Genomic DNA, 11,956 nt, shown 5'->3' on the forward strand with positions numbered 1-11,956 from the left:
GTCCATTAGTAGACTTTGGATTTAGTGAATGAGGGGATTGTAGTAGTTAATTATTGAAGATCAAACCTTAGAACTTGGCTTACTTGGGTTTGAGCTGTTATTATATCGATTCTTTTCATGACTACTCATTCTATCCTTTATAGACAATATGGTAGATTATCTTAATTGTTAGTGTTAAGTTTGTCCTCTTAGGCAAAGTTGGACCGTAATATTAGGGAGATTTGTGTGGAAGTATTTCTTTTGGTTTGTAGCGATGGAATGCAGTAAGCTATCATGAAGACATATATGTACTTGTGGAACTTAACTGTTATCGAGTCGGATGTGGAAGAGATAGTTATATTTCATAGCTAGAAATGTGAAAGTTGGACTTGGAAGTATCACTTTACTAAGGGAACCAGAAGAGAACACGATGAATTTTCAGACATTTGATTCCGTTGTTGATGGAGCTTTATTGCTATACCTTCAAGGATTAGGATGTACGCAATTTTGTGGATTAGGTGTTTGTTTTGTTTAGCATTTTTCTTAGAGCTGTATTTTCTTCGATGCAACATATATACGGTGGTTATTTTGGAAGTGTCTGGGGTATGCTATACTGGAATGTGGATAATGTATTTTTTTTCTGTGTCAGAGTTTGAAGGAACCCTAGAATTGATCATGTGAGTGATTTGATTTTGTTTTAGCAGCTAGTTAAATATTTAAAATTACAAGAGGTTAGAAAAAGAATTCAAGTTGGAGGTTTGGATTTCTTTTTCTCATGAGACATGAGTCGGGATTCTAAGAATTGGTGGTCCACTTGGAACTAGATTAGATCGATGCACTTGGATGTATCAATGTTTGGACATAATGAGGCAGTAACTATTGAATTGTTGGCAAAATTTTGGAGTTCTTGGATATTCAAGATGTTCAATCTTAAGGAGACATGATTCTTTTCGGAGTTCCTAATAACTACTTACATTTTTTTTTTTTTATCTTGATGTGAGTGATATGGGTTGTAGAGAGATAGAATGGTTACATGAATGTTGAGTTGGGGGGGGGGGGGGGGGGGGGGGGGGGGGGGGGGGAAGGTGGGGGGTTGTTAATCGGCTCACTAAGTCAACGCATTTTGTTGCTATGAAGATGCCATATACATTGGATCGTTTGGCATGGTTGTGTGTTAGGAGGAATGTTAGACTCTATGGTGCATCGGTATCAACTGTGTCAAACCGTGATCCTCATTCTGTAGCTAAATTTTGGGATGCCTCACAGGTAGCGATGGGTACTCGCATACTTTTTAGCTCGGTTTACCACCCGTAAACTGATGGTCTGAGAGGTCTATGCAAAGTTTGGATGATTGATGGAGAGCATGTACCTTAGAGGGAAAAGGAAATTGGGATGATCAGTTTCTGTTGATGGAATTTGCATATAATAATAGCTATCATTCGAGGTTGGGAGTTGCCCCCATTCGTGGTTTTGTATGGGTAGAAGTATAGATTCCCTATCTGTTGGCATGGGGTTGGAGAAAGGCAACTTATGGGATCTGACTTGGCGGAGCATGCAAATAAAAGAAAATTTCTAGTCGGGAAATGTTTGCATCAGTTCAGAGTAGACAAAAAAGTTCTGTGGATAATCGCAAGATGGATTGGAGTTTGCAATAGGAGATGGTGTTTCTTAAGGTTTCCCAATGGAAAGGTGTTATTTGGTTTTGCAAAAAGGGCAAGTTGAGTCCTTGCTATATTGGTCCTTTTGAGGTTTTGGGGAGGATTGGTGAGGTGGCTTATCATTTGGCGTTGCCGCCTAGTTTGGCTCGGGTTCAAAACGTTTTTCATGTATCGATGTTGAGGAATTATGTGCATAGTCCGTGCAATGTGATTGATTAAGAGCCACTTCATGTTCAAGATGATTTGGCATATGATGGGCAACCCATTGAGGTATTTGATATGAAGAGAAAGGCACTTTGAAAAAAATTAGAAGTTCTCTTCTACTAAGCTTGAAACCCAGAGATGTACCCTGGAGTGTTAAAGATGTCTCTTCTGTTTAGTTAGTAATATTGCTTCATTCATCATTCTAATGAGTACATTTGTAGGTTCTTGAAGAGGGGTATGGAACTGAAGGTGTTACCCGGAAGGAGTGGAGTTACTCTTTACTTCAGTTGCAAAGATATTCCACTCCTTACAATCCGTGGACGAAGGTCAGTTTTCTACATGGTTTGTGAAACTTTGACTTGATCTTTACCTGCACAACTAGTACCTATTCCCTCAGTGAATTTTCAGAAGTTTTGTACTGACAGTTTAGGCTATATGTGAGTGTGTATTGCTTCTCTGTACATGCTAACAGTAAGTTATTAATGTGAACTGGGTAAAAGGTACTAAGCTCGAAACCCAGATAAGTACCCTGGAGGGTTAAAGATGTCTCTTCTGTTTAGTTAGTAATATTGCTTCATTCATCATTCTAATGAGTACATTTGTAGGTTCTGCAACAGGGGTATGGAACTGAAGGTGTTACCATCAAGGAGTGGAGTTACTCTTTACTTCAGTTGCAAAGATATTCAACTCCTTACAATCCGTGTACGAAGGTCAGTTTTCTACATGGTTCGTGAAACTTTGACTTGATCTTTAGCTGCACAACTAGTACCTATTCCCACAGCGAATTTTCAGAAGTTTTGTACTGACAGTTTAGGCTATATGTGATTGTGTATTGCTTCTCTGTACATGCTAACAGTAAGTTATTAACGTGGACTGCGTAAAGGTGTAACTGGTTTTTGGCCTTAGTCCATGGCCTATGTTACACGGACTGAGGGGGTCAGGTTTGTCATATTCATCTAACTCCCACCCAAGTTCACTGAGACACAACCCAGTAATCAGTCCTTGATATATTTATATTTTTGGGGCAAAATGGCGGGTACAAGAAGGCACAGAGCCTTGCGTTCTTTATATGCAAGCTATATATGTTGTTGTATTCAAAATCGGAGTACTACAGATGCTTGCTTTGAAATGTCCAACTACACATGCTGGACCCTTATTCAAGTGTCGAGTTACAACACTGATATTAAACTAAATTTTAGAGGAGTCCTTTCGACATGAGCCCTTACCACTTGAAGTATATTGCACTTGGGTAATACCCTGTTGTTAACAACTGGTGTTATTTGGAGTCCCTTACGAATATTTGTGTGCAACCTTTTGAACATTTTATGATTTTTAAGTTCATTCTTTGTAAATATATGCATCCTGTCTCATTGTTAATCCAACTGCATGTATTGGTTGAGCACGAAAAATTGTTGGAGTCATCTTATCTAATGAAACACCTTCTCAAGAATCAGAAACAGTGTTGAATGTTATGTTCACTTCTCAGCCCTCTGCTCGTTGGCTGGAGGGAACAACAGGCTTGCCAAATTCAAAGGATGTTGCAGAAGGACTGTTGGTTAGGCGGACCCTAGCTTGGGTTACAGGAATCATTCTTCTAGTTGCCGCCATCATGGGGGTGAGTTGCTTATCAAACCCCGTTAATTAAGTTTTCCCTTTGGTCAGGTTGTCAACATTTATAAGACTTGGCAAATCCTGTCTGAATGCAACGAGAAGTTTAAATAACATGATTTTTAATCTCAGCAGATTGATTAAAATTATTTCTCATTAAGAATAAATTCTCAACATTTACTCAGATGCTAGAGTTTTTAAGTCTCTAAAATTTTTGTAAGACATTCCACATGTCAACTCACTTGTTAAGGTTTGAGCAAAAGACTTTGTTTCAGGACAACAGAATTCGCTCTTTTTTTCTTAGGATTAGAAATAAAACGGTAGAGCCGCCCTGGGATTGACTATTGAGTATCATGACTGAAGAAGTTTTAAGTATTGGATTTCTTCATCAGAGGCCCACACCGTCCAGTAACCCTTTCCAGCCAGCTAGGAATAGTGGTTTAAGTTCCGTTGCTTCAAGGATTTTCTTTGAATGGTTGTATCGTTCGCCCTTTTTAAATTCACTTAGTCATGGAAAAGTAGGGAGGAAAAAGATGTAATTCCATTAACATCAGTCTGTATATGACTAAAGTTCAATGGTAGTGATATAATCTGGCTGAGATATTGTTGCGAATAAGTTTGTAAAAAAAGGGGAAGGGGGGGGGGAAGGGGGGGGGGGGGGGGGGGGGGGCGGGGGTGTGAATGATAGTGACGATGCCAACAATAATAATAATGATTATATTATATTAGTAATAATAGTGAGCCTGAGACATTGTTGCGAATTAGTTTGCAATTGAAAATCTTTGTAAGGGTTGACTCTAACATAACTAATATGAGAACTGCTGCACAGAAAGTACGGAACAAATATGAGCACGGACACTTTGTTGGAGGTCACGTACTAGTGTTAGACACTTGTTGGACGCTGACACTCTCCCTACATTCTCTTAAGAATCTTGAAATCTACACGAGGTTCATCTAATTCTATTAGGTCTTTGATATCGAGAGGTTCTTGGAGGCTCTGCAAAATCTAAAGATTTGGGCAGATCCATTGGTGGGTTGAATAGCGTCCTACTGCGATCGTATTTTAGAAGAGAATAACTTTTCTATTTTTTGGTGCATATCATATTTTGACTTTTGACCAATCTCCAAACTGCAAGACTTATTTGAACTACATATCAATGACCAAAAGTTACTACTTCTCCATATTGGATCTTTCTTTGGTTTTCTGGCTGGTAAGTTGGGAACTGGTCTAGATGGCTTATGGATCTATTTGGCATTCAGGATAATGACTCAGCTGAAGATGAGATTAATCATGATGGCAACAGTGAAATGATTTGCGTAAAATCTTTCAAAGCTTTCCGCCTGCTCAATGCTTGCCGATAGCTCCATGAGAAAAGAGGCAAGTCCTTGATGACTCTTATTCCCTTTTTCTTGTATTTTGTTTTGTTACCACAAATGCAAAGGTATGTATTCACTTGACAAAGAATGGCGAAGAACAATTTTAGTTCTTAGTTGGTGTATAGATTAGTGACTACTGACCACAATTTGGAAAGCATAAGTAGCTCATGGTTACGAAAATATAACTGGCCTCATTGCGCAGGAAGTAAAGTCCTAACTCGAGACAAAAGTGTGGTTACTAGTAGGTATATAGACTACTGACCACAAATAAAATACATTAGTGACTCCTAGTGGGTGAAAGACTACTGGCCGTTTGATGGGAAAGTAAAGTTTCTAACTCGACGGTAAGGTAAGACGAAGAACAATTGTCGTTCCTAGTAGCTATGTAGACCACTGACCACAATTTGAGAAGCATAAGTTGCTCTTGGTTGTGAAAAGATAACTGGTCTCGTTGAGCAAAAAGTAAAGACGCTAACTTGAGAAAGAAGTGTTGTTCGGAGTAGGTTTATTGACTACTGACGACAAATAGAAAACATAAGTGGCTCTAGTGGGTGAAAGACCTCTTGATGGGAAAGTAAAGTCTCTAACTTGACAAGCAATTTTTTGTACAGTACATTCCATGGTTGTAGTGGGGAAAGTAGTTAAGTGACGTGAAATTAGTGGAGTAATATTTTTACAGGGCTTGTAAAGCTTTCTCTTGCCCCTTTATTGATCAAAGAAATAAAGATAATCATTTGACCCTCACCCCACTTCAAATGCCAATATTTTTCTTCATTGGTCTATCTGCAGATGCCATTTCAGTGCTCTTGCTGTTTGTTTCACAAAAACTCTAGTATATCAGTAGAGGTCATATTGGTAAGCAGTCCATATTTTATAGGTAGAAATGTTCTGAGTCAGTTTTACCTACAAACCGTATCCTCTTCTACCGCTTAGTTCCCACATGATGTGTATGTAGCTTGTCTCTCTCTGGGATTAGCATCTTCTTTTTCTTTTTGCTGAACTTATTTATAGACATGCTATTTCTCATTGAAATTTGAAATAATTTTAGCAGTGGAGATATTCTGGATCATACATCTTTGATGTGTGGAATGAAAAACTTCTACTCTTTTTGTGGTATTTCACTTCTAGGGTTTGTTCCCTGGACATATAGGCTGAATTTAACTTTTGGATATTGTCTAGTTCTTGCAGATATTTCTCTCTTCCTTTTAGTGAAAGGAGTCATGTAACCTTAACTTTCTTGCGATGTGTTGAATTCTTTGAGGCTCAATGCCTGTGGTGCTAATGTTCTTTTTGAGGATATTCGGGTTATCTGATGGCAATATTGATTCTTCGTCATGGCCATGCTACCACAGCAGTAATTGTTGTCTCACAAACTGCAAGTGCCTGTAAGTAGAGGAATAGCTTCGATATACACTTGATGCGTGGATGTACCTGTATGTTGATTTTATCAGAAATTAGTTTTCCTGGAGTGCTATTATCGGTGGTGTAAGTCTTGTGGTGTATTTTCGTTAATATAATGATCACTTTATTTGTACTTGGAGGTACACAAGCATCATAGTTTAATTTTTGTTGTATGTACCGCTATGAGAATAGAATGAAGAATCTGTTTAGATTACTACGCTGAGGTGACTTTATTTGTACTTGGGGGTACACAAGCATCATAGTTTAATTTTTGTTGTATGTACCGCTATGAGAATAGAATGAAGAATCTAGTTGAGATTACTACGCTGAGGTGCCTTTTAGAGATCCAGCTGAGGAAAACATGTATAGCAAAAAGTCTATCGTGCTTTAGAAAAGGTTTTTCCTGAAAGCATGTAAATTGGGGATGAAAATGGATTTTCAGTAACTTCGTATAGCTGGTCTACAGATATCGTACACTAGTTTGAGCGGGGTTTTTATTGTGATAATATGCAAAATGCTGATGACCGGAACTTAGCTTAGGTAATTAGCATTGAGCCTATATGTCCGTAGAACTCGTCTTTACGAAAAAGTTTGGGGATAAAAGAGGCGCTTGTAAGTGATACTTTTGTAAACTTTTTAAAAATTATTGACGGGCTACAGAGCATCAAAACTTGATGCCAGGCTGTTGGTGCTGTTTGACTTTGTATCAAATTACTAGTTTTGGTGAAGTTTAATGGAGAGCTGAAGACTTCTAAAAAAAAAAATGGAGGGCTGAAGTGAAAATAACTGATGTCAGAATTGGTTGAAGTGAAAATAACTGGTTGTAGATCTAGATGGACACAGTTTGTCCTGCTATGATGGTAAGTTTTCACATTTTGTGGATATTGTTCGACTACAATCACAGTTCTCTTTTGTTTACTATATGTGTGAAGTACAGCTCAAGTTTATCCTTTTATAAATTGTCTGCAGGTGTTTATTTTTATTTTTGGGTTCTAATTCATTATTTCTTGCAATCCAGATACCATTCACTTGTTAAGTTGCTTAAAAATCTCGTACGCAAAGCTCACCGCTGCAGCATTTGAGGTTATTCGAAAAATACTGTCCAATACCATCTTTGGATCAACATGCTGAAGGAGGAACTGGTTCCATATTCGAGGTTTGAAATTGCTTGGAGTTTATTTCATTGTTGTCATTTTTTAGGGGACGATGCCGTCGAAAAGTTCTCATTTGTTCTATTTTGTTCTTGCTAATGAAGGTAACATAGTATTTTAAGTCATTAGTGAAGCAGGTTTTGCAACACCTATGATGCACCGACACTCCTAGAAACGTGTCCAACACGCCACGTGGCGTGTCCAATAATTTAATGTAATTTTTGGAGTGGGAAACGACTAGGACATGGGGTGACACAGGTGAGACACGGCTAGGACACCGACAGGGACACGACGAGGGCACATTGACTGATTAAAAATATCAAAACCCTAAATTGGCAGCTCCTCTCCTCTCTCTAACGATCGACAACCCTCTCTCCTTCCCTCTCACAATCGACAACCCTCTCTCTCCTTTCTCAGAGACGCGACAGCAGCTCCTTTCTCCTCTCTCGCTCTTGCAAGCTCTCTCTCTCTCTCTCTCTCTCTCTCTCTCTCTCTCTCGGTATCTATGTCTTTCTCTCACTCTCTTTCTCTCGGTCTGTATATGTGTGTGTGTGTATTTGATGTATGTGTCCCCTGCAGTGTTTTTTATAATCCCCGTGTCTGTGTTTTCGCGTCTGTGCACCATAGTGCAACACTAATGGACGTCTATACTTCCAGAAACAAAGTGGCGATCTATACTTCCAAAAAGTGGTGATCGCCAGTTCCTTCTGCGCACAGAACATTCCAGAACGCTTACACTTCTCAGTCGTTGTCTTCGATCCAAACTCCCTGATCTGATTGTTTTGACTTGCCTAGCACTTTCAAACCCTTCAAGATAGAGTTTTGATGGAAATTAATTCTTTTTTTCGGATTAAATTAATTTCTATTAATTATCTTTAACCCTACCTCTTCTACTCGATAAATAGGGCCTCTCCCTATACGTTTTTAATAAGATTTTTCTACTCTCTCCCATACAAAATCATGTTCTCTCATCTTTCCACAATCACACAACACCCATAATCTCTCGAGTATTCAACCCTTGCAGTCTAGCAAATCCGTGAGCAACCAAAACACACAGAGTATCCGAAACCTTCAAACTAGGAAGAGTTTTTCATCATTCTTGGGTTTTTCTACCTTTAATCCACAAAGGCTTGAAATCAAGTTGCAAGTCGCAATATTCAGTAACTGAGTGACCAAGGTGGTATGTTAATATAGCCTCCGGGCTAGCCTTTTTTATTTGTTTCATGCTCTTTTCTCTGTTTTGGATGTTCTTCTATTTTCTGCTGTTCTGGTGTAAACGAAGAATAATGACCGCCACAACTTTGTGACGATCGCCAATACTCATTGCATGTGACAACTGTTTGACCTTAAGTGGCGGTCGCCAATTAGTTTATGATGGTCGCCAATGCTTGTGGTGAACACCATTTAATTTTGTCGATTGCCAGTGATTGTGGCGATTGCCAGAGTTTCTAAAGATCAGAAACTCTATTGTGTTGTTTCTGCATGCTCCTTTCCCCACTCCCTGCTACTTGTTTATTTCCTGTTATCACCCATATATGTTAATGGCTTAATTAAAAAGTACATGTGAAATCAGTTAAAGTGCATTAAACTTTTTTTTGTCAAACAAGTAGAGGCCAACGTTTTGGTTGTGCGGACAGGGGCGCCTAACACCTTCCCCTCCAGTACCCATGGATCCTGAACTCAGAAGCTCAACCCTTTTGGTTTCTTGGTTCCTAAAACCAAATGGCGACTCTAAACAGAATAAGTGCGCCGCAATGGGAACTAACAATCAAACAAGACATGCCGCAATGGGTGTCTAACAAAAGAGCATAGTTTCGCTTCATGTCCATCCTATGTGGTGAAACCTCTTGGAGGGGGCGTCCACAACAACCCTCCTGCCATAATGCTTGAACAAGGGCCCAATAGGGTGCCAATTGTCAAGGCAGAGAGAGGTAGATGAATGATTACCAACTTCATATTTAATCCACCCTTGAGCTAAACCCCATAGCTGGAAAAGTTTTCTAAGGATCCAGGAAGCATCAAGAGGGCAGGGCATATATTGAAAGCTTTGGATCTTAATACGTATGAACCCATTTGACCCACATTGCATCTATTTTCTTGCACACTGCCCAGAGGTGCCTTACCATGGTAGCATGATTCCTTTCCTTGAGTACTTTAAAGCCCAAACCTCCTCTTGAGGGACACACACATCCGCCCATGTCATGTTGGCTCTTGAAGCTTGCAAACCAGGCACCTTTCCAAAGAAAAGCTCTGATTGGAAAGGTGCCTGTTTTGATCCCCTGTAGAAGTGTATGCTAAACAAGACTGGCTTAATAAGCTGCATTCTTCCCCCATAGGACAACATTTTATTAACCCATGATCGGACCCTTGATAACATTTTATCTTCCACGGCTACGCAATCAACATATTTGAGTCTTAGACCCCAACATACCTAATTGAGATAATAGATTCAGGGATGGGGAGAATACCTTGAAGAACCACTTTTAGCTCCTCACTAACCCCATAATAGAACACTGAACTCTAAGCCAAATTAGGCTGACAGTGTGCGGAAGTCCTTTAGAACTTCATCAATCACCCCAAAAGATTATGGATCTGCACCACTAATATAAACATGTAGTTAGCAAAAACAAGGTGGGAGAGGTTAATGTCTGCACACCTAGGCTGGAACACAAAACCTGCTAAACCATCCAACTAAATACCAATTGGCAATGAGTGGAGAGGCCGCCCAGGCTTATATATTAGTTTTGGAGGAGATAATTAACCGATGTGGGACAATTTCCAACACAACCTTTCTCTTATATTTTTCACATCAGGAGAGAAGAGAAAGCTTCCATCACGACAAGGAAAAGATAAGGACAAACTGAGTCCCCTTGTCTGAGGCCCCTTTTCCTAGGAAAGTATCCTTGCATTTCTCAATTAATGATCACTGAAAATATGGGGAGCACACACATTCTTCCACCCATTGTAGAAAAAGAGTAGGGAATTTCATGGTTGCCATAGAATCAAACAAAGAGTCCCTGGCTACTGAATTAGAAGCCTATATTATATCAAGCTTTAGGGCAAATGTAGGTCTACCTTGGATGTATGGTAGCCCCTTACTAGCTCCCACATCCACATCAGAAGGATGTTATCCATCATTGATCTCCCCTTGATGAAAGCTGATTGCCGAGGGCCAATGGACATAAGGAAGGACTGTTTGAAGCCTATTGGCCAAGACTTTGGTATTACATTTATAAGTCACATTGCAGCAAACAATGGGGCTATATTCCTTCATTGTGTTGGGAGCACCAATCTTAGGAATCAATGAGACTGGAGTTGAATTCCACCCCTTCAACATTTTCCCAATCTAAAAATAGAATGCACAATACAGATTGCTTACTAGTACTCATAATTAAAAGGATACTTTTGATCTAAAAAGCTCCTAAGACGAGGGAAAGTTATACTCCCTCTGTCCCGATTTGTTTGTCCAATTTTGGGTTTCCAACTTATTAAGGAAACCAAATCTGATCCATTGATTTAGAAATTTACATAATGTGATTCATTGATTTTAAAATTGGGCAATCAATTTTGGACATGTATTAGTCAAAAAGGAGACAAACTAATCGGGACGGAGGGAGTAGATTTTTTGATTTGTTAATTACTTGGAAGCCTTTGATTTTATATGCTAAATATTTAACACGATTTTTGTTGCTTAAGTCATCTTGATCTGTGGGTTATGTAGGTTTACGTAAATTTTTATCTACTTATTTAGCAAAAGGGATTTTTAAAAGGAACACAAAATCTCTCGATCCTCTATCTTCCTGTCATTTGAATTCAAATAATAAGACCTTGTTAGTTCCATGGTTAGTAATTGGAAATCTCTTGATGGTTCTTTGTCATTCCAATCGACTTTCGCGTCATTTTAGATATGAAATATTTCTGGTAATCCATTATCTGGAATTCAAATCGGTTTTGTGTTTTTGTGTCAATTGAATGTTTGATTAATTTCATCAGTATTATTTTGTTCTAGTTCTAAACTTTTTTTTTTTTTGGTAATTCCCATTGCACTTCAAAAATCTATAATCTACAGTTTACAATCCAAAATTTAAGAAATACTTGATGCCCAAACACCTCTTTATTGGGTTGTTGAATATTCGTGATTGTGATACGAACGAATTTTAAGTTGTTTCAAGCCTTTGATAATAGAATTTCATTTTCCATGTTGTATTTTTGAATTTTGGCTGTCTTGGAGCTTATTATGAAATGCTTTATGTGTAAATGTATTATTCAAATATATATATATATATATATATATATATATATATATATATATATATATAGAGAGAGAGAGAGAGAGAGAGAGAGAGAGAGAGAGGTTTTTATTTTTAGAGGTTTTTTAGGGGTCCCTGCAACCGCCTTGATATATATATATATATATGCCAAAAACATCTTGAGCTTTTTAGATTTAGATTTTATTTTCACTCAGAGAAACCTTTTAAAAAATTTATGCTATGTTTGGTTTGGTTTTTGAATTTTTTTTTGAAAAATAGTAGGGGTAATAAGTGAGCGAGATAGAGAAAGAAATGTTGGAAGTAGGAA

General features: G+C 38.4%; 1 protein-coding gene across 7 annotated transcripts in view; it reads left to right on the forward strand.

The window, feature by feature from the left end:
• The window catches only part of LOC131300423 (uncharacterized), a 49,775-nt gene extending 38,246 nt beyond the window's left edge, over positions 1-11,529 (forward strand). For 4 of the 7 annotated variants that reach the window (XM_058326263.1, XM_058326266.1, XM_058326264.1 and 1 more), the window contains 5 exons: positions 2,063-2,167; positions 2,447-2,551; positions 3,328-3,456; positions 4,710-6,211; positions 7,246-7,503. In XM_058326263.1, the coding sequence (XP_058182246.1) occupies positions 2,063-2,167; positions 2,447-2,551; positions 3,328-3,456; positions 4,710-4,811 (441 nt within the window). In that variant the 3' untranslated portion in view covers positions 4,812-6,211; positions 7,246-7,503. The other 3 variants (XM_058326265.1, XM_058326267.1, XM_058326268.1) reach the window with 3 other exon arrangements.
• The last annotated feature ends 427 nt before the right edge of the window (positions 11,530-11,956 follow it).

The sequence above is a fragment of the Rhododendron vialii genome, chromosome 9a (genome assembly GCF_030253575.1).
Source record: "Rhododendron vialii isolate Sample 1 chromosome 9a, ASM3025357v1".
Taxonomy (NCBI): domain Eukaryota; kingdom Viridiplantae; phylum Streptophyta; class Magnoliopsida; order Ericales; family Ericaceae; genus Rhododendron; species Rhododendron vialii.